This window comes from Sodiomyces alcalophilus (assembly GCF_042370955.1).
Source record: "Sodiomyces alcalophilus JCM 7366 unplaced genomic scaffold ACRALscaffold_4, whole genome shotgun sequence".
NCBI classification, from domain to species: Eukaryota; Fungi; Ascomycota; class Sordariomycetes; order Glomerellales; family Plectosphaerellaceae; genus Sodiomyces; species Sodiomyces alcalophilus.
In genome coordinates, this window is record NW_027263535.1 from 1,789,981 (window position 1) to 1,810,283 (window position 20,303).

Sequence of the window (20,303 nt, forward strand, 5' to 3'; positions counted from 1 at the left end):
AAGCCCGCTTAGATAACTTCTACGCCAAGTCCTAGATTGGCGTGCTATGTGACTTTAAGTACTTCCTCCGGCGACATACCCAACGCGTAAATAATCATATGCCTGGTTGCAGGCTGCCGCCTGCCTTGAGGGTGCATAATAATGGCCTTGCCAAAGGGTCAACCCCTATTAGGCTCATGCAACCTGGTGATGTCTTCACCATCGCCAGGCAGGACCCACGACAAGGGATATGATTAGTCCAATTTACATCCACTGGGACTTCATCGTCATCTACCTACAACGTACCTACCTAGGTAGTCATGCCATTTTATCCAGCAGAACGGAAAGTGCGAACGAGCGACACGTGTGAAAAAGTGCGTTAAAGAAACTCAACATTTTTCTTTATGAATGACCCCCGGAGGATATTCGTACTTATCCCTCCAAGCGATAAAGACTTCGAGGGACAAGTATATTTGTTACTTCGTGACCAGGGTAGGTAGTTAGGTATAATTACCAACTTTACCATGTTGGCGAAGAATAAATATGCCTAGGATTTTGGTGGGGTGCAAACGTCTTCAACCCAACCACCGATATTCATTTCCCACTTTAAAGCCAAAGCTGGGCACACGCATCCACGGTCAGTAATCAATGCAGGAGGGGAGGAGCCGCGTCGTTCTTTAAGAATAGGTAGTCACCCTACATCTTTTCCCAGCCGACGTGCGACGGCAACGTGCCGAGCCATGGAGCTCATCAATGTTGCCCTGGAGTCCCCGCAAGTTCCCACGGGAGCCTGGCTCTGTCCGGAAGACGACCCGTACCCCAAGGGGGCCCCATTGATCACGTCTGTACCAGACGACGATTCGCCACTGGCTTATAACGAGGATGAGATGGTCTTCCTATGGACTCAGATCTATCGCATCTTTCTCAAGATCGGATATCTCAGAGACGAGGGCGTGGTCTTCCCGCCCGAAGATACAGGCAGGCATACGGCGATGGACCGCGCACGATTCCAGACCGAGTTCAACATGAGTGACCGCGTTATTTCCCTGATCGAACGCCTACCGTACCCAGCTGAGGGAGCCGAGGGAATGGACGGGACTGCGTTTTTCCCTGAGGGTATGATCCTAAACTATCTCAACCAGGATGAGAATGTGATTGACGCCTGCCGCGACCCTCATCCGATGTTCTGGTACCAACGTCCCACTGAGGGAGATCCCGCCGAGCAAGGCCCAGCCCGGGACTATTTGCTACCTGACGACGTGGCTCTCTTGTCCCCTTACGAATCCGACGGCATGACCTGGATCCTGGACACCAAGACAAGTTAGTGTTTTCACACTGCTCTCATGAATACCTGATCACTACTCTCAGCCGGGAGGAATACTAAAGTGAGATTGACGTTAAAGATGCCATTCGCACCTTCTGGGGCGTCGTCGATTACACGTCTAGGACGATCCCCGACGATTTCGAAGACGAGCGGCCCGACGACGAAGACCATTATCGCAACTGGCCAGCTTATCATGCGCCGTTTATCCTGAAGCAGTATATCCGGGACCTCTGGAACCTGAAATATGTGCCTGAACGGCCCGGCGAATCAATCTTGGACTCTGAAACTGTTGGTTCCATCGGCTGCTGATACGGCCCAATCTTTGACTAACGTGGGCTTTCCCTGTGCCTTAGACTGTCAGAGCCGCGCTCATTGCGCACGTACTCCGGAAAGACTACGGCTGGCCAGACGCCTTTCGAGCCGAAGCTTGGAAGGAAGATTCTCGGAAGATTATGGATGCAGCTTTTGAAATGGAAGAGGCATTGGTGCAGCGGGGTTATTATCATGGCCTAGAAATCATCAAGCACTGGAAGAAGAATCCTGACCAGATCCCCGATATCGGCACGGTTACGACTGGTTTTAATGCCGAACTTTGAAGTACAGCAGCTACCTACCTAGGTATATGACATGATTCCACCTTGATTCAATCCCTCTCCTCACCCACAAACGTACACCTTCGGCATCCAAGATGATCAGTGGGTTCTGGCGCGAGGGTTTCGCCGGCGACATCAGTGACCTCGGCCATCACCTCAGGGCGAATCGTTTGCCTGCTCGGCAGCGGGAGCGTGGAAAAGCCACCAGGCTCATAACCTTCCACCGCAAGGGCAGATTCCGTCGAGGGAGCAGTAGTGGCAGTGGCCTCATTGTGTCTAGGCACTGGGTTTCCATCCTCGTCTAGACCCAGCGCCGCCTTTTCGTCTCGACAGTTGGGCGACAGACAAGGGAGAATACCAAGATGCTCCATCAATTCTTCCGGCGTCGCCTTACGCGACGAGTTGCGATCTTCCACGATGCCGAGCCCATCTTCTTCCGAAAATCTTATATTCGAGTTCACCACCCTGTGCGGCGTGACACCTTGTATCACTGAGAGAGGTGGCTCAAGTCTGTAATCGTACGGCACTCCAGCTGAGCCAGACCCCGTCGTGTACCATGGATCGTCGGTCATGAGTGCGAAGCCTTGGTCATTGAAGTTAAGGCTCGGCAGGCACTCATTCTGTCGTAGCATGTCATCCCATATGACTGTGTTGTCCCAATCATCATCCCAGTTCGAATAGCTAATACTCAGCACAATCTGAGTTCTCTTTGTCTCGATGGTTAGGTAACAGTTCTGGCTGGGGTCGGCCGTTATGTCCTTTGTGCTAACTGTGGAAGGCATTGTATTCGAGCAAACCCTTTGGACAAGTACGATGCCAGCAGCTCCGTTTTGGGGACCGGGCAAGCTTCGAGCACGAAATCAGCGATACGAGAATGTTAGCTCCGGAGACAGAAAAGGAATAACTTACACCCTCAAGTATTGAGTTGTAATACCCGGGTACCCATAAAACCGAATGAATGGAAATTCATCTCGCTCGCACCCCCTTCTCACCCCTGGTGGGGCTTTTGGGAGCCATGACTTCCAACCCTCATGTTGCACGTTCCACATGTCGGGAAGGCTGCGCCTACTTGTAGGCTTTATATGTGGGCAGAGCAACTCGTTCTGTCCGTTGGCCGGATTCTGGCTCGAGGCCCACATGTTCCGGGCCACGGAGTTATAGTGGTGACATGCTTGAGGCCACTTACTTGCATCGCAGGTTCTGGTCACCGTTGTCGACGTCGTGGTAGTGGTGTGCACCGTTGTCGTGTTTGTGCAAGTAGTAACAGTGTCCGGTACGAAATCCAGTGCCTTATCGCCGTCAGCCCAGATCCCCTCAATGATATAGGCAGTAATGCCAATGGCACCGGCAACGCCATATTCCAAACCCCTGCGCTGGTGGCATGACGCGAAATCCCCAACGCCGGAAAGAGGTTCGTCCACTTCGTTTTCTTCCATGAGCTCGAACTGGCGACGTCGCTGGAATCCTGGGAGTCTGTCGGAGTACAAGGAGCCTGCAGCGCCGCCAGCTAATAGCATGCCTCCAGCATCGAATTCGTCACATGGCCTCTCACGGTTCAGTGTCTGTACGCTCTTGCAGCACTGGCAGAAGGAGCGGCGATGCCGTTAGTACTGCGTCCTGATAAAAGAATGCATGGAAATGAGGGAGGAACAGAGCTTACATAGGACGATAGGGTACCGGGATAGCACGTTTCCTCGAATATCTGGCCCTCCACTGGCGGTCTGTTATTGCTGGCAAGGTGCACCGATCCAGCTGGGCATCCACCTTGACTATCGGGCCCGTTGCAGAACAGAGGTGTGCCAACCCAGTCACAACTGTGGACAGAGATATTGTCCTCGATACAGAGGTATCGACGGTTAATAACCCGATTATCGTACATGTTTCCTGTCGGGTTACGCAGCGATGGGCAGGAGCCGGCCGTCTGGTCCAAGAAGGACCACTATGTAGTGTCAGTCCCAGTCATGTCCAGTTCCCACATGACTTCTCCATGTAAGCTCAGACAACGACGCGGGAGAGAAACTTACATATCCTGTTGCCTCCGTCAGCTTCTTGAAGCCGGGCGGGCACACTGGCACCTGAGAGCAGTTTGTGAGAATGACTGTCTGGTTGAGAAAAAGAAAAGGCATACAGTTAGTTGATGCAAACTAAGAGTGGGCGCTCATGGCAAGCCCAAAAGTATTGAGTATATCGGTTCGTACCAGCCCAGCCTCGGTTTGTTCGTTGAGCGCAGCGATCCTCCGTGCACCTAGGAAGATCCCGCCGGGCACATCGCGGAGAATAGCAGGGAAATTAGTGTCGGCCGTAGCTAGAGCGCGAAGGTTCGGTGAACCGCGCTCGTCTAGATCTAGAGCCCAAATCATCGTGCCGGCAAGGCATCTATTATTGCGAACTGCTTCTTAATCTGCAAGGTATCACCATCATCATAGGAGACCCTAGTTGTTCACTCAGTCAGCTAAAAATACGCACGCCGTTTCCTTGGCCATAGAATTAGAGGGGACTCACCATTGACCTTCCCAACTAATCCATTTTACCCCGGCTATCGGATCGAATTCAGGCGTCACGCCCGTTCTATCCATGATTTCTCGTATCTCGGCATTAGATAGAACGCCAGAGGTCCCTATACATGAGCCTGGCTCAGCTCCGCCGGAAAAGGGGCACATGGGACTAGTGCAAGCGGGATCTTCCAGTGTAAAGGATCTGCCATAGAACCCAAGACCAAGTACCACCTGGCTTGGATCAATTCCAGAGCGCCATAGAAGATTCAGTCCGTCATCGATTTCTATATTCATGAATTTGTTCAGTCCCTAGAATATAGTAGAGCAGCAAGCAATAAGCAACAAATTTCGCTTTCTTTCAACTTACCCGTCAAGTTAGTGTGTGGCTGAACGAGAGCTTCCGTCCACTCGCTATCTCCATCCCAAGTCCCATGGATATCGTAACTCATGATGTTGAACCAGTTGATATGTGGAGCCATGCCGGCAACGTCAAAATGTTGGAGGTACCCTTACGTCGACAGGGTTAGTGTTTTTGAAAGGCAGGTTCCGCTGTTCGCTCTTATGGATACCACTTGATTTTGAGACTCACAGAATGAAGCCGGTATAGCGACAGAGATCTCAGCGGACGGACCCAAGGCGCGCCTCAGCTCTTTCACAAGATGAACATAATTCTCCCTGTCCTCAGGAGCGCCATCCCTGTCCGGGGAGACAGGATATTCCCAATCCAGATCAACACCATCAAAACCATAAGTATTGAGGAGATCCACGACGGATTGGATAAAAACTGCGCGGCGAGCTGGTGTCCTGGCCATATTAGAAAAAGGCGGGCCACTCACAGCCCAGCCACCGATAGCAATGGAGACTTTGAGGGCGCGATTGCGCTTCTTCAGGGCGATGGTTCGACGGTAGAGCTCGTGATCAAACGAGTTCATAGCTGCAACACGATAATCCTCACCAATAAGTGCAAAGGCGTAATTAATGTGCGTGAGAAACTCGACTTGAAGATTCTCGGGTGTCCAGGAACAACCTGGCCGTTGGAAAGACCAGCTCTCATAATAGCCGATAGTCTTAGAGTCGCTAGTACCAGAGCGTTCGCCACAGGAACTATATTCTTAGTTAGGATCGACTGTTGATCTCATGAAGAGGCCCGACTTACGGGGTAGATGGCGTGCTGCAACCGCTCTGGCATTCTGAATCGCAGAATTCTGTAGTCGTGCCACAAAACCCCCATTTCGAACAGCACACGCCAAGGGGGCAGAGCTCGTTTTCGGGAAGGGCATGCTCTGTGATAACAAAACTCATCAACATCGGGTAAGTATGGCCGCCGGCGGCATGAGGTAGGTAGCCCAGGACGTGTATCCTCACCTCCGCATTCGGCTTTGGCATCACACGTGCCCTGGCAGCCCTCGCCGCAAAAGTCGGGTCCGAAGCCGCAAGAGCCATGCTCGCTACAACACCCTTGCTCGCAAGGTGAAGATTCTGAGCATCCACTTTGTACCTGGAGTTGTTGGGGTAGTTCAAAAGCCCAAATAATTCTGATATAGGCGGTCAGAGCCGCTAGGCAAAGGATTCCAGACGCTGCCTTCATGGCGAATAAAGGCCACGAAGAGCAGGGAATAGGGAAAAAGTAGGAAGAGAAATCAGGGCGAGCTTGAGAGTTTGTGGGCTATCATGGCCAGCATCTTCGACTTCACCTCCTTTTGAGCGAATTCTGGGCGAGGGGAAGGGATTGAGACCCCCCCCCTTTCGTTGGTCCCTGCTCCATACGCCTGCAAAATTCTCATGATATCGACGTCTGGGCAGGTGTTCGCCAAGAGATAAAATCGTGAAGCAGTAAGGTAAGTATAGTGATGATTCGTAGAATGAGCGAAGCTAACCAGGGGATTTCAGTTGGCAATGTCAGGCCCTTCGCTGCTTCTGCACCAACCGCCAGTACACTGGCCCCTGTGGATGGCACGGAGGTGCCGGAGATCACAACTACTTTTGAACCGCCATCGTCCACTACCACTGCCATGTCCTCGGTGCAGCAGTCTTCCGTTTCATCCGCTACAGACTCCTTCTCTTCTGCATCGGATGCCGTCTCTTCCTCTTCTGCATCCGACCCTCCATCGACGACCTCCGGATCTTACCCCCCACCTCCCATGCCCACCAGGGACGGTACAGTCAGTGAGTGCACGGACTGGTATGTTGTCGAGGAGGGAGATGGCTGCTGGGACATCCAACAAAAGACGGGAATTTCACTAGGCCGACTGAGAGAGTCGAACACGTATATTGACCCAGACTGCACAAATATCTGGGCCGATACTGCTGTGTGTATTGACGCATGATCGCGTGCTCTCAGCGGTCAGTGGGCAACAAAGACTCGATGAGAATGGACACAAACATGTCAGCTAGAAATATTTCACGGTGCTGGATGAAGAGGGATTAGAGTGATTTTAGTGTACTATGCTGCCACCCTACCTCGAATCCCACGCGATTCATCGGCGCATATAAGCTTGGTGAATTAAGCTCGTCAACGCGTGGTAAAGATTGTACCCCTGAAGTGGAGAACCGGAACGGGACTTTAGGCGCCATTCGCCAACGGGTACATGTATAGGTACGAGCCACTGAACATCACGTGATGGAATTTAGAGGACAGAAAGCAGCACCATTGAGCGACTGGACGAACTCCAGAGATAGGTTGCATCTGCACCCACACTCTTTTCTTATCGGGACTTGACTTGCTGCTGGTTTCAGCAACCCAGAATGGTTTCTTTGACTCCGGAGAACTTGCTGTTATGCGCTACCCGAGCAACGCCCGCCTGTCCCTTCGGATGGGTCATGTCTTCCTGGCCCTGACCGCCTTCCTGTTCCTCGTTGCGCCGTCCCACGGATACACCCAACTCGACGACGATGCGCTGCGCGCCATCCCGTCCGGCGGGGACGATTTCGACATCGAATCCGGGTCGCTCCTAGCGCCGATCCTCATCCCGCGCGTGCCGGGCACCGAGGGATCCGCAAAGGTGCAGGAGCACTTTGTGTCGTTCTTCAGGGACAACCTCCCCGCGTGGGTGGTCGAGTGGCACAACTCGACGTCCAAGACGCCCGCGACGGGAGACGAGGAGATTCCTTTCCGAAACCTCATTTTCCGGCGCGACCCGCCGTGGGCGAAGATTGGCGACGTCGCCCGCCTCACGCTCGTGGCCCACTATGACAGCATGTACAAACCGGACGGGTTCATCGGGGCGATAGACAGCGCGGCGCCGTGCGCGATGCTGATGCAGATTGCCAGGGGCATCGACGCGGCGCTGACGCAAAAGTGGGAGGCCATGCAGGCCTCGGGGGACCATGGGATGGGCTTGGAGGAGGAGGTTGGCGTGCAGATCATCCTCTTGGATGGAGAAGAGGCCTGGGTCCGGTGGTCAGCGACGGACTCTGTCTATGGATCAAGGTGAGAAGGCACTGGGAGGGAGCAAGCATGCCCCAGGGAATTTCCTTATTTCCTCCATGTTGACTAACGTTTCCCTCAGGGCCTTGGCGGAATCCTGGGAGACGGAGACGTATCCGGCCGCGTCAGTATTCAAGCATCCGATTCAGTCCATCAGCCTCTTCGTTCTGCTTGACCTGCTCGGCGCAAAGGACCCCAGCGTGCCGTCCTACTTCCCGACGACGCACTGGGCGTATCGGAACATGGCTAAGATAGAGGACCGGATGAGAAAGCTGGGAATTCTCGAAACCCAACCAGATCATATGTTTCTGCCCGACATAGACAAAGAAGCACGCGAGTTCGGCCGGGTCTTCATCGAAGACGACCATGTCCCCTTCATGGTGCGAGGCGTGGATATCCTGCACGTGATTCCGACGCCGTTCCCCGGGGTGTGGCACACGATGGATGACGATGGGGAGCATCTGGACCTGCCGACTGTGCGCGACTGGGCTCGGATCGCGACGGCTTTTGCTGCCGAGTGGTTAGAGATTGGGGACTACTTGCCCAAGAAGTCTGAACAGGAGGCGGAGAGGGAGGTACGGTCGCGGCAAAAGACCGAGTTGTAACCAAATCTATGATCCCTGACTTCCCAAGGTGCCCGGATAGAGTTACAGGGATAAAGCGCTATTAAAATCCCAAGTGAAACCCTTTACATGGGCGAATACTTGGGAACTGATCTGAAAATAGATTCTCATCTCATCAGGGCCGAAATATTAATTCTCATTGCCGGTGTAATTTCGCGTCTTGGTCTAACTGCCAATGCCCGAGCTGGCTGTGGCGGTTGTCGTATCCAATATGATCACGGATGTTTACACGGAACAAATCATAGTCTTTTTTTGTGGGACGATGAACTTCGTCTCAGAATAGACCAGTTCAGTTCAGTACCTGGACCCCTGGGTGTCCCGTTCCTGGATTCGGCACCTAGAGGTGATTAGCGTTGCACCTTGCAGAAATCTAGCGCGCGGGTCTCGGACCAACGCGTCTAATCAGTTGACCCACCCGGCCATTCCAGCCGCGACAGGTTGATCCGATTTTCTGACGCCCGCTCTTAGCGACCCCTGACCTTGCACTTCGCCCTCGACTTCCGCCGGCTTGTCCATCAATCGAGAAACTCTCCAATAGTGAGCCTGTTATCTTGGACGTATACCAGTGCAATCAAAATGAACTCCATGTAGTGCCACCGCGGGCACACTGGTATAGTGGGTAATCATTAATAACGAGTAGTTTCTTAGCCGCCTATGCGTGTTACCTACTCATCACTTTTGCTTTACTCACTGTATGACCAAGAAGTGACATCTATCCCGAAATGCTCGCCGACAGCAACATTGGCTGTACAGTTCTACTTTCACCACAGCATTATATTTAGCTCTTTCATTGCACTGCTCACCGCAAAATTTCGCCGTGCTGCTCCCGCTACAATGAATGTATGTCCGACGCGCAAGAAATAGGTGTCTTCGGCTCGAAGAACGCCTCCGGCGGTCGGATCACAAAGTGTGTGTACGATTCAAAGGGAGACCTATCTGATAGTCCAAAAGCAAGCCCAAAGTCGCTGAGTAGCAGCTTGCTTCGTTTGGAACGATTTTATCACTTGCCATACCGAGCCACACGGGCGGGATCGCATGTGAAGGACCCCCGGTGAGTCCCGTTCGGGCCGTCAATACTGAAGCGATCAATGACCGGAGGGATCATCAAGACTTTGTCTGCGACGCGGCTTTTGAGTAACGTCTCTGATTCTTATCGTAAGCTGAGATAGAATGTCGAAGTTGAAAGACACGGTCGTCGCGGCCAGAAACACCGCGGTACGGTCCGGGAGAACCAGACACTTCCAAGAATAAATCGTTGCATATCAAGCTAAGAGCTTTTAAATTGTACGCTTAGTCGAAGTCCAATTATGCTCGCTTTTTTACTTCCAGTTCACTACGTTGTAGATGTTATATTCATCGCGACCGATAAGAACGTGCTCGGCTTACGTTATAGGTATATACCTACCAGAAAATCAGGGAGACACAGTGTAAATACATGTTGGACATACACTGTATATCCACCCATTTATAATCATGTGTTAACGTGGCCTGCGAAACGGCATAGATACCCGGTGACTTTGTGTAGCTCATACCTAGGTATCCTGACAGGGACGCTGAACCAAAAAAAAGGTAGATATACGACGTATTTACGTCGTAGTGTACCGATACATGGTACCCACCCCACTACGAATAAGTAGACGTATGGTACTCTGTCTACTAATTCATGACTAATCCTGTGGAGCCAAGAGGCCCCAGCTGGCCTCTAAGGCAGCGTCATACGGGATTCAAGGTGTCGTCTCGCGAAGCTCCTCAGCTCCAAGCGTCGCAGCTCAGCATCTTCAACCCCCCAACACCATGCGTTTCCTGCACTCCATCACGCCAGCCCTTGCGCTTCTCGCAGCTGGAGCTGCCCATGCAGCTTCGTCGTGGGGGTTTGACGACGCGACAGTCTCCCTCATCTCCAGGACCAAGGACGTGCAGTTGAAGGAGCAGTACGTCTTACATTTTTTTTTTAATTCATTAAAGGCGGCTATGGTTTTTGGCAATTGACTTGCAATGCTAACCAATCGGGATGTACGCGCAGGTTTGGCGTGGCAGCTCCCCTGGAGAGAGCCGTCACACTTGGCTCCAAGGATACGATCAAGGTCGTCCTGACGGCGAAGGAGGACAAGACAGCCAAGCGACCGCACCAGGCCTTCCTGGTCGTCAAGGAACCCGAGTCTGGCCTCGAGGCCCCCTTTCCACTGAAGCTGAAAGAGAATGGCAAGGGCATTGTCGAGATTGTGCGTTCATGATTCCGAATCATCCCTCGATCCCCCTATAAACATAGTATTACGGCCAGCAAAACGAACCGACGGCTAACGTGGCCTGTTCCCACAACCAGAACCAGAGGGACCTTCCCCTCCAGCTCTACATCGCCGACACACCTCTGAGTGCCAGCATTGTCATCGGCTCTTTCGGCTCCGCTACTCCCGTTGACGCCCCGGCCTTCAACATCGAGGTCGAGCGCGACGTCGGCGACTTCACGGCCAAGACCTACCAACCGCCCCTCCGATACGGCAAGCGCCCTGTTCAAGGTTACAAGTTCAATGACCCCCTCAAGAGCCCGCAGGCGGCTGTGAGCCTGTTCTTCACGCTCGCGGTGCTGGCTACCGCTCCGGCGCTGATCTACGGCGTAAGTGGCTCGATACAGAACATCCTGCCTTCTCTTTCTTCCCCTTCTCTCCGTTGTCACCAACATCCCGTCATGATTGCGGGTACAAGCGGAGCTTTCTTTTCTGCAGAGGAACCAGTAGCTGATGACTGTGCTGCGTGGCATGTAGTGGCACATCTTCGGCGCCAATCTCGACCACGCTCCCAAGGCGTTCAGCACGGCCCCCGTTGCACATGCCGTCTTCTTCGGCTCCATTGTGGCCATGGAGGGCGTGTTCCTTATCTACTACGCCGGCTGGAAGCTGTTCACTATCCTGCCCATGGTCGCCCCCGTGGCCATCGTGGCCTTTGTGTCCGGCCGCAAGGCCCTGGGCGAGGTGCAGAGCCGGCGCATTGCCGGCGAGAGGTAAGAGCAGGACCCAGAGGGATCTGATCTGTCTATGCAGCCGAGCACCAGGCAACCATGAAATCGCATTCATGCAGGCATAAAATTGGGGAAAGTCGAGAGAGATAGCCTGTACGAGGAAGTGGGCCTGGTTCAAGAACTTGAGGACGAGGGGGCATCACGACACCTCGAAACGCAGTAGCCGTCGAGACGAATGTACAATACCCGTGATGGAAATTACAGACGTCTAGATGGCCAAGGGGCCAAGGAATGTACGAGGTCCCTACAGGGTTAATCTCCGACCAGCATGTACCAACCTGTGCACTCTCTTCCACCGCGGCTCAGCCTCATACACGGGCGGCGTCTCCCATTCAGAGCCCTGCCTCTCGCCCCTCTCTCCACCGACCCTCTCCATCTCCATCCTTTCCCTGTCCAGATCCTCCCTCTCCCTGTCCAGATCCTCCCGCTCCCTGTCCAGATCCTCCCGCTCCCTCTCGAGACTCTCACGCTCGCGGTCCACCCTGTCCCACTCCTTGCGCAGAGACTCCTCCCTCTCCATCTGGGCCTTTCGGTACCCAATAGCTTGCAGCTGGGCTTGAACAAAGTCCGACACGACGTACGCCGGGCCCCCCGGCGGCCCCGGGACGTACAAGCCCTGTCCCGCACAGCTTTTTGTCCGAGGCGAGGGGCTGATGACAAAATTCTCGGACCGAGATCGTCGCCTCCTGCGTCCCGTGCACATCATGCGTCGCTCTCGTTCATATTGTGCGGCTTCACGCTCTCGTCTCTCGGCCTCGCGCGCTTCTCTCGCGGCCCTGTGTTTCTCCTTCTCCTTCTGTGCTCGTTTCTTGAGATCTTGGATCTTGCAGAACCACCTGCTTTGCGCCTTGCCTCTGTCCACCTCGGGGGAGGATCTTTCTGTTGCCGGCGAATGGTGATCGTCCGGGAAGCCAAGGAGCTCGTCATCGGTGTGGCTGATCTTCTCGTAACCAGCGTGGCGGCGTCCTTGGGTGGGAGGCTCGCGCCTCACGAGACGGGCTGCATTACGGAAGAATTCGGTGATTGAAAGGGGCATATTTGGTTTCTGATTTCTGCTTCCTTGTTTCCTTTTCTTTCCTCTTCTCCTCTTTGCAATATAGAGAACAACGTAGGATATGAGCGGGACGAAGAAAGAATGAAGAGCACAATATCTGAATCCTTTTGAATGGGCTGACTTGGCTCTGGAGGCTTTAAGCGACGACTTTCGCTGACAGGCACGGCCGTGGTGCCTTTGCAGACTCGTCCACCGGACCGTAAATCCCAGGCTGAGAGACGACTTGGGTCCTGGGAAAAGGTGTGAATACGATTCGCATATATACACGTGCGAAGAGATTGTATTATCCATCATCGACTTGCTCTTCGAAGCCGTCAGATACGGATCGATCAGCAAACGAAGCTGACGGAGGCTCTGGTATGTCGACGGAGAAGATTGAGGCAAGGGATACGGGGTTTGCGGGAGCACTGGCGTCAAGCTAGAGACGGAGGCTCTCTGGTCGAGGCTCTCTGATCGAGGCACTAAAACAGAGGATGAGTGGCTGGAATACGATGAGTCTTCCCTCACCCAGGGCGAAGCGATCACCGCATACGAAGAATGGTCATCAAACGGCGTAAACTGGCCCGTCCATGAAACTACGCAGGTGGCTGCTGGCGCGTTTTCTGCGGGTGCAGGTGACGCGATCCCGCGTATAATTCCCACCAGGCTCTCATGAGCGCTGCACCGGCGTTTTGTGTCTCGGGCGTTCTCCCACGGCCCCGCGTGTTCGGGTCCCGGCGAGCGCTCGCCGCTCGTTTACGGCCGCTGGGCAAATCAACCGCCGGCCCATGCTCGTCGTCCCTCGATCCCAGCAACACCTGCTGCTGGTCAGCCTCGACTGTCCCTATTACGACTGTATCCTTCCCTGGCGTTTTGTAAGCCCCGTTCGGCGCCCATATTTCGTCGGGATTACCGTCATGCCAGAGGGGATCGTGGGGGATGCCGTAGTTGCGATAATCGGTAGCATTCGGACGGCCATGGGGAACACCGTCGGTTTCCATCGTGGGACTCTCGTTTCCGAAGAGACCGGCACCCCACCACATACCGAAGCGACCCTTTCCATCCCTCGTCAACAGTGCCGCTTTCGCATTGTGCTGGACCCAGAAAGAATACGCATAACAAGCCCCCTCGTGTGCGGTCCTAATCTGCTCATACGCAGAATGATCGAGAGTCATGTCCGAGTCTGTGTCCAAGTCGGGAGGTTCGATGACCTCACAGAAGGCGGTCAAGTGATGGAAGAAGATTCCCTTGAACGTCTGGCCGTCTTGCGAGCAGGTGCCGCTGGCATCGCAGCTTTCTTCGACGATACCGCCCCGGCCAAGACCCCGCCACGGCGGAAGATGGCCCGGCCGGAGCTTTGCGAGATTATCTACGGGTCGATTTGTCCTCAAGTCCCACCCCGACGCTTTGATGACGGATTGGATCAGTCTATGGCCGTCTTCTAGGTAAGAGGCGCTGCCGGTAGCCGTCCAAAGACCGCGCTGGCCGGAGAGGATGATCCCCTGGTTGTAGGTGAAGACCATCTCGCTGCGGATATCGCACTTTGTGTTGCGCTCCTTGACACCGTCGATGTGATAGCCGTCAACGAACAAGCCGGCCGAGTTGGTCATGTTGACGTTCATCAGCCACTTGTAGCCCTCGACGGCTGCGGCCAGGTACTTCGGGTCCCTTGTCGACGGCGCCGGACTGGACCGACCATCGGCCCAGGGGGACGTGTTGTTATCCCCCGGGAACCAGAGATACATAGCGATGGAGGCGGAAATCCACAGCTGGTTGGTGACGGCGTTTTTGTAGGGCCTGAGCCAGGGGTGCCAGATCATGCCACCCTTGCACAGGGTCTCGTCCCAGCCACGGGACGCTGATTCCCAGAACAGCCTGCTCCTATGTGCGAAGGAAGGGACCCAGAAGTGGCCGTGCCACGGACTGCTGCGGAGAGCCTCGGCTAGATCTAGGTGGACGATGTTGTTGGGATCCCGAGGGGGATAGTGCAGGTCCGAGTGAGAATGAACTAATCTAATAGCATCCAGCCACCCCAGGACAACCCAGAGCATGTCGTCGTAGGCCTAGAGCATTGTAAGTTTCTGGACTTGGTTGAAAAAGAAAAGAAACAAAGCAAGGCGTGGGAGGAGAGGGCTATTTGTGCACCTGATGACGGATGGCAAAGTCATCCTGCCCGTGATAAGAGCTCACGAGCTGGGTGAAGAGAAGATCAACAAGGTTCCCCTTTAATTTGGCTTCGTTCTTGTGAGGAAGGTCGAGGACAGCGAAGGCCCGGGAGAGCGATGCCAGGGTGCCAGTGAGCGTTGTGCCGAGGACGGCAGCGGTCCAGTCGACGGCTTCTGGCCAGGTTGCCCTGTCGGCCTGGAAGAACTCGGTCTGCATGACGGTGAGCGCTTCAAAGGCATATTTCAAGCTCTCGAGGTCGACTTCCGAGTCGTTCATGGGACGCTGCGCCGGTGGAGGAACCTCGACGAAGGCCCATGGTTGATGCGGCTCGCAGTCTGTTGGCGCTTCGGAAGCAGGGTGAAAGATGGGGCAGTAGTACAGCTTGCGGACTGTGGCAGTATCTGAAGCCGAGACATTGTGGGCAGTGAGAAACGTGGCAAGGCACGTAACCTGAAGGAGTAGGGTCAAGGTACGACGTCCTGGCATGACAAGTGGCGGCGATAATGACCCAAAGGCGAATAGGGGGCGGGATAAAGATGGCAGGCTTGGCGAAAGTAATGGCCGTCAACCTCAGCCCAAGAAGGTGAAATAAGTCATGTCGACAACGATCTAGATTCTGAATCTGTATCGTTCCTAAGACGCGGAACAGATGCGAGCAGTAGGTGATAGGAGATGGCTCTAGAGATGAAAACGCCGACGTATATATTATAAATGATAAGTTGACGATATATGGGAGGAATGATAAGTAAAAGGAGAGCACGAAGACCGGCGTGCGCTCAAACGCAACATGTGAGAAAGAAAAGAAACCCGTCTCCCAGCGGCAGACGGTCTTGAGTGTCAATATGGTCTCGTTGTCCTCGCTCTCCTTACTCTCCTGGTCTAGCTTTCGATATACCCCCACCAAAGTCACATGACTTTACCCCACGTGTATCTTATCTATATCAAGGTACGTACCTCATCTATCGTGCCTGCCAGATATGAAGTACAATGTAGGTACCTATGTACACGCGACTGGCGTGAAGGGGGTTCATCATAGTTGTCATTTGAACCCCCGTCCACCCACAGTCCGATTATTAGCACCTCCAACAAAGTAAACAAACCAAAACACCCCCACAACATATCATCACATCGCGAGTCTCCACTGGTCTTTTGCTCTTCAACTCGAGCTGAGCAACACCCACATATTCTAGACGCGTCTTCTTTTTGTTCATCATTCTCCTGGAGCAGTTCCACGTATTGCTGCTAATCTATGAACCTACATTCACCTGATTCCATCCATACCTGACGCGTCCTCCCGGAGAGCCACACGATCCGTCCCTCGACTGTCGACACTCTTCAACGCTGAGAACCACGCCCCTACGCGTGGAAGGGCAGCCACTATGGGACTGGACGCAGTTACCAGCCGCTATCGCTCTCGCATTCTGCGAGAAATGAATGCGAACCGCGAAAACCCTTTCAACTCCCCTCCTTCCTCCACGGGCTCCCATGGCACCGTCAGCCCGACCATGTCTTCCGTCTTTTCGGACCCCGACGGCGAGTCCACCCGCCGACTTAACGAGGACATTGCTCGCCTTACCGGCTCTAGAAATGGGAAGCCCCAGGTGAATTGGGAGGCCGCGCACCGAAAGTGGCCCGAGTTCTACGGCATGCCCAAGGACAATGCCAGGGCGGCGCAGGCAGAAGAGACCGAGGAAGTATTCAGAGACCACGACAGGCCCGGGCGAGCCACCGACACCAAGGAGAACATGGCATCCAAAAGCAAGAACCTGGTCAAGTTTCTCGGCGACGACTCCACGCAGGACCCTTGGCTGGACTCCAGGCGTACTCGAGCCGAGATGCAACCTCGTGTCGATAACGACTCGGACAACTCGTCCACTTTTTCAAGATCCACGATCCGCCTCGACTTGCGACCGGACATGCGACCAGACATGGCCCACCTCGCACATCAACCACGCACCCGAAGCCCGCTTTCCAAGGCACACAATCGAGTCATGTCCGGCGCCGACCAACAGCAGGCCCTTCCTCCGCAGTCCCCGTCTCATGGTAACGGCCAGCTTCCCAAGTCACAAACCTTGTCATCCCTGGCAGCCCACGGCGCCGACGCGGAAAAGTCGGGACAAGAAAAAGGAAACAACATGCTATTCCAACATTCTCCAGCCAACTTGAACACCATCCGAAAATCGTTCCCTTCCCCTGCAGCCACCGATAGCCCCGCACAGAACGGGGCGACGGTCCAGTCCTTCTTCATGCCCGACATCTCCCACCTCAACGACTTGGTCTCCGGTACCCTTCGCGTAGGTGGGCTGAAGGACGGAGTCCCGGTGTTCGTAAAGAACGGCAGGGTACGGGATCGTGCCGACATGCGGTCACCCAACGATCATGCCGAGGTAGAAGGGCTCGCCGTCCCGGAAGAGGAGGAGAAAATCTTCATTTCGATGGACAAGATTCGAGAGGAGATTGAGAATCTTCAGCAACACGACGATATCATGCAAAGACACGCCGAGAGCCTTCAGGTCGAGGTGGACCGTCTCAAGAACGAACTCAACCGTCTCAAGTCCCGAAAATCCATCGATAGCGCGCTGGGTTCGCGCACCGGCTCAGAGCCGGAGACGGCTGCCTACGAACAGCTGCTTACCGAGAAGCTCGGTAAGATTTTGAACTTTCTTATCCACATGTTTTTTTGCCCTTTATACCAAGAGCACAGTTAACCACGTCACAGCGCTCGAATCCGAAGTTGCGTCACTAAACGCCCGGCTCTACCAAACGACCAGACGGCTTGGCGTTAACGAGGTCGAGAACAACACCCTGTCGTTGGAGCGCGACCGGGCTCTGAAGAAATTACAGGATGCTTGCGAGAACATTGGCGAGCTCATGGACAAGCTCGACCTGAGAGAGAGGGAGCTGAACGACACGCAAAAGAAGCTCGACGCCACGCTCCAGATGCAGGGCAATACCAATAACCAGAACTCTACCCGGTTGGATGCCGGTGCGTCGAAAGAGCATGACGGCCGCGATGACGACCACGAGGGCCTAGAATCAGAGAACAAGTCCCTCCGCGCAGACAATTCCACGCTCCGCCGCGAGCAGGAGAAGCTCCGGGAAGAAATCGAGTCGCTGCGGGAGGACAACAACTCGCTGCGTCGCGAACACGAATCCCTGCTGAGCGAGAACAGGTCCCTCCGGTCCAGCGTCCGAAGCTTGATGAACGAGGCCGAGGAGCTCCGGAAGTCGGTGGACGATGGCCAGCGAGAGGTCGGCTCTGCTCGGGAGGAGAGCGACGCGCTCCACCAAGAACTGGAAGCCATGGAGCGGGAGAAGGAGTCGCTCAAGGAAGACAACGACAGTCTGGTGCGGCACAACGAGAAGTACTTTGAAGAGAACAAACTACTCCGCCGTGAAAATGGCGGATTCGAGCGCAGCATCCACGACCTCCATGACGAGAATGAACGGTTGAAGGAAGAGGTCGAGTTCTTGAAGGAACAGCTCGACCACTGCCGTCCGATCGGGAAGGACCACGACTTCTCGGCACGCCTGGGCCAGGATGACGAGGAGGAGGGGGAGGAGGAGAATATGACGTCTGCTTTTTTTGTTCCCGACATTACGATTGACGAGAACTCGGCAGTCATGGACCCGACCTCGGAAAGCGCCAAGGGAGACGCTCGCGACTTGGCCACGCAAAGCCAGAGGCCGACCGAGATTGCGGATACCACGGCGCTGACCGAAGGGAGCTTGGGCGGCGGTCCCCCCGATGATACTGCCGACTTGGCCGAGCGGCAAGCTGCGGGCCGGGAGAACGGTCTCGAGGCCAAGGACGACACCACGGGCCACGTTCAGCAAAAGGTGGCCTTTTCACTTCCCGAAGTCACGCAGGACACCACCAAGGGGACGTCCAACAACATGGCGAACAAAGGCAGCAAGCGTCGGTCGGCATCTCGCGCGGGACACCGGAGCAATACTAAGGGGAGCTCGGTCCCGGAGCTCGAGCCTTTCCACCACCCCGACCATGAGAATTACAGCATGGTATTCTCTCCCGACATTACCCAGAACCTGTCGGTGGCGTTGGACACCCAGACAGGAGGCGGCCGCCAGCTGACGGCAGCGGCACCTTCGCATTCACAGGGCCGGAGGCCACGGGCGGGCAGTGTCACCCAGAACGTGACCGGCCAGAGCCAGAGCCAGAAAGCGGCCAGCATCAAGTCGTCGATGAAATCCAAACACAACAGGTCTGCCACGGTGGACGTGACGACGACGCGGAGCCGGCAGCAGGACGGCAACACGACGGCAACGAGCGTGAGAAGCGAGTGCCCGGCGCTCTCGGCGGACGCGCGGCGGGTGCTGGACGACCTGTGCGAGCACAACTGCAAGAACTGCGTGGTGTGCAGCCGCATCTCGTCGCACCGGGGGACGGTGACGATTCGGGAGGCGACGGAGGGTAAGAAGCGCGTCAAGGTCCCGCGGCCGATCCCGGCGACGGAGCAGCAGCAGAAGCAGAAGCAGCAGCAGCAGAGCAAGGGGGCGCGGTACAGGGACGAGCCGACGATGCGGCCGTGGCAGGCGCCCGGGACGGCGCTGGCGATGGTGATCAAGGGGCTCGAGGACGAGGCGGCGCACATGAAGATGGAGCTGGCGCGGCTGCAGGCGCGGTACGGCGAGCACGACGCGTCGGTGGGGCGGCGGGAGCGGAAGGAGGTGGCCGGGCGGATCAAGGAGGCGCTGCGGCGGCTCGAGGTCAAGAACGACCAGATCTACGCGCTGTACGACGTGCTGGAGGGGCAGAAGCAGGCGGGGCAGGCCATGACGGAGGAGGAGCTCGAGGTGACCATCTTTAGCATCACGGGGTTGACGGTTAAGGACATTAGCCTGAACTTGACGCGGGAGGGGGTTGCGGTCTGAGGGTTTTTGTGGGAGGTAAAGGAGCAGGTAACGGCGGCGTTTAGGGGGTTTCTGGTTTGCTTTTGTTGGTTTCTCCCTTTTTTCCTTCGGGTCGGATAGGGATCTGGGTGTCCAGACTGCTGGATCGTGAGGCATGTCAGTATTCCATCGTTCATCCTCGCTGACTCTGGCTGTAAGGACTGGATTTCTTCATAGCAGCATGATGAGATTACTTTAGTATGTTATGGAGACCCCTTTACCGGGAGGTTTACTTGTCAAGATGGTCATCGTAGGAGTGAAGTGAGGCAGTTGGATCAAGACTAACACGGCGAGACGGTGCGACTTGGCAGTTTCCGCTGAGAAATCCCCCGACGAGGCCTTCGAAACGGAGGGGCAGCCAGTATCTCCAAAGTTCATACTGCCGTGATCATATATCAGGGCAATACGTTGGTCTAAGGCCTCGTGTATCAAACTGGTGATGTGATCAGGTCGTCAGGTCTATCTGGAGGATACGGAATAACATGTATCTCCAAAGTCATGTGACTTCGTGGCACTGTTGCCTGACCTTCTTGTACTTGTAAGAAGTAGCACCGACTAGAAATACAAAAGAGGTCTCTCCAACGTAACTGATACAAGTACTGTCACGAAGTACTTAGTACACGTTGACAAGATGAACCGGGGTAATCGACCCGACCGTCTTAGTAAGCCGCAACGTCCTGCTACTCATCTTCGACCTCAACACCACCACTAATACTGCTCTCGTCTTTCTCTAACA

General features: G+C 54.9%; 6 protein-coding genes across 6 annotated transcripts; 4 read left to right on the top strand and 2 right to left on the bottom strand.

Annotated features, from left to right (window-relative positions):
- The first annotated feature begins 526 nt into the window (after positions 1–526).
- Positions 527–1,952, top strand: ACRALDRAFT_1082093 (uncharacterized protein). Its single transcript, XM_071019253.1, has 3 exons — positions 527–1,299; positions 1,383–1,591; positions 1,657–1,952. Exons 1-3 carry the CDS (start codon positions 720–722, stop codon positions 1,897–1,899), a joined length of 1,032 nt encoding a protein of 343 aa, XP_070874836.1. The 5' UTR covers positions 527–719; the 3' UTR covers positions 1,900–1,952.
- ACRALDRAFT_211020 (glycoside hydrolase family 18 protein) lies at positions 1,947–6,175 on the bottom strand (the record flags this gene model as incomplete). The annotated part of the gene is made up of 15 exons (XM_071023458.1): positions 1,947–2,742; positions 2,806–3,443; positions 3,478–3,513; positions 3,611–3,710; positions 3,774–3,835; positions 3,873–4,040; positions 4,095–4,240; positions 4,312–4,328; positions 4,399–4,675; positions 4,759–4,899; positions 4,981–5,398; positions 5,519–5,596; positions 5,637–5,889; positions 5,969–6,057; positions 6,086–6,175. The coding sequence occupies 15 exons, from the start codon at positions 6,173–6,175 to the stop codon at positions 1,947–1,949; spliced, it is 3,309 nt and encodes a 1,102-aa protein (XP_070874837.1).
- Positions 6,176–7,204: 1,029 nt separating this feature from the next.
- ACRALDRAFT_1033525 (uncharacterized protein) lies at positions 7,205–8,423 on the top strand (the record flags this gene model as incomplete). Its single annotated transcript, XM_071014950.1, has 2 exons — positions 7,205–7,821; positions 7,901–8,423. 2 exons carry the CDS (start codon positions 7,205–7,207, stop codon positions 8,421–8,423), a joined length of 1,140 nt encoding a protein of 379 aa, XP_070874838.1.
- A 1,812-nt stretch (positions 8,424–10,235) lies between these two features.
- ACRALDRAFT_2042089 (uncharacterized protein) lies at positions 10,236–11,443 on the top strand (the record flags this gene model as incomplete). Its single annotated transcript, XM_071021213.1, has 4 exons — positions 10,236–10,372; positions 10,465–10,663; positions 10,765–11,055; positions 11,204–11,443. The coding sequence occupies 4 exons, from the start codon at positions 10,236–10,238 to the stop codon at positions 11,441–11,443; spliced, it is 867 nt and encodes a 288-aa protein (XP_070874839.1).
- A 1,643-nt stretch (positions 11,444–13,086) lies between these two features.
- ACRALDRAFT_1057237 (glycoside hydrolase family 76 protein) lies at positions 13,087–15,142 on the bottom strand (the record flags this gene model as incomplete). Its single annotated transcript, XM_071015906.1, has 3 exons — positions 13,087–14,553; positions 14,636–15,037; positions 15,107–15,142. 3 exons carry the CDS (start codon positions 15,140–15,142, stop codon positions 13,087–13,089), a joined length of 1,905 nt encoding a protein of 634 aa, XP_070874840.1.
- A 614-nt stretch (positions 15,143–15,756) lies between these two features.
- ACRALDRAFT_1050911 (uncharacterized protein) lies at positions 15,757–19,805 on the top strand. Its single transcript, XM_071015658.1, has 2 exons — positions 15,757–17,302; positions 17,376–19,805. Exons 1-2 carry the CDS (start codon positions 16,036–16,038, stop codon positions 19,547–19,549), a joined length of 3,441 nt encoding a protein of 1,146 aa, XP_070874841.1. The 5' UTR covers positions 15,757–16,035; the 3' UTR covers positions 19,550–19,805.
- The last annotated feature ends 498 nt before the right edge of the window (positions 19,806–20,303 follow it).

Excerpts from the sequence above, each read along its gene's own strand:
- ACRALDRAFT_1082093 (XM_071019253.1), top strand. The coding sequence starts at position 720 with ATGGAGCTCATCAATGTTGCCCTGGAGTCCCCGCAAGTTCCCACGGGA. Across the intron at positions 1,300-1,382 it reads GATCCTGGACACCAAGACAA|ATGCCATTCGCACCTTCTGG; the intron begins GTTAGTGTTTTC and ends TTGACGTTAAAG. Across the intron at positions 1,592-1,656 it reads CAATCTTGGACTCTGAAACT|ACTGTCAGAGCCGCGCTCAT; the intron begins GTTGGTTCCATC and ends CCTGTGCCTTAG.
- ACRALDRAFT_1050911 (XM_071015658.1), top strand. The coding sequence starts at position 16,036 with ATGGGACTGGACGCAGTTACCAGCCGCTATCGCTCTCGCATTCTGCGA. Across the intron at positions 17,303-17,375 it reads GCTGCTTACCGAGAAGCTCG|CGCTCGAATCCGAAGTTGCG; the intron begins GTAAGATTTTGA and ends ACCACGTCACAG.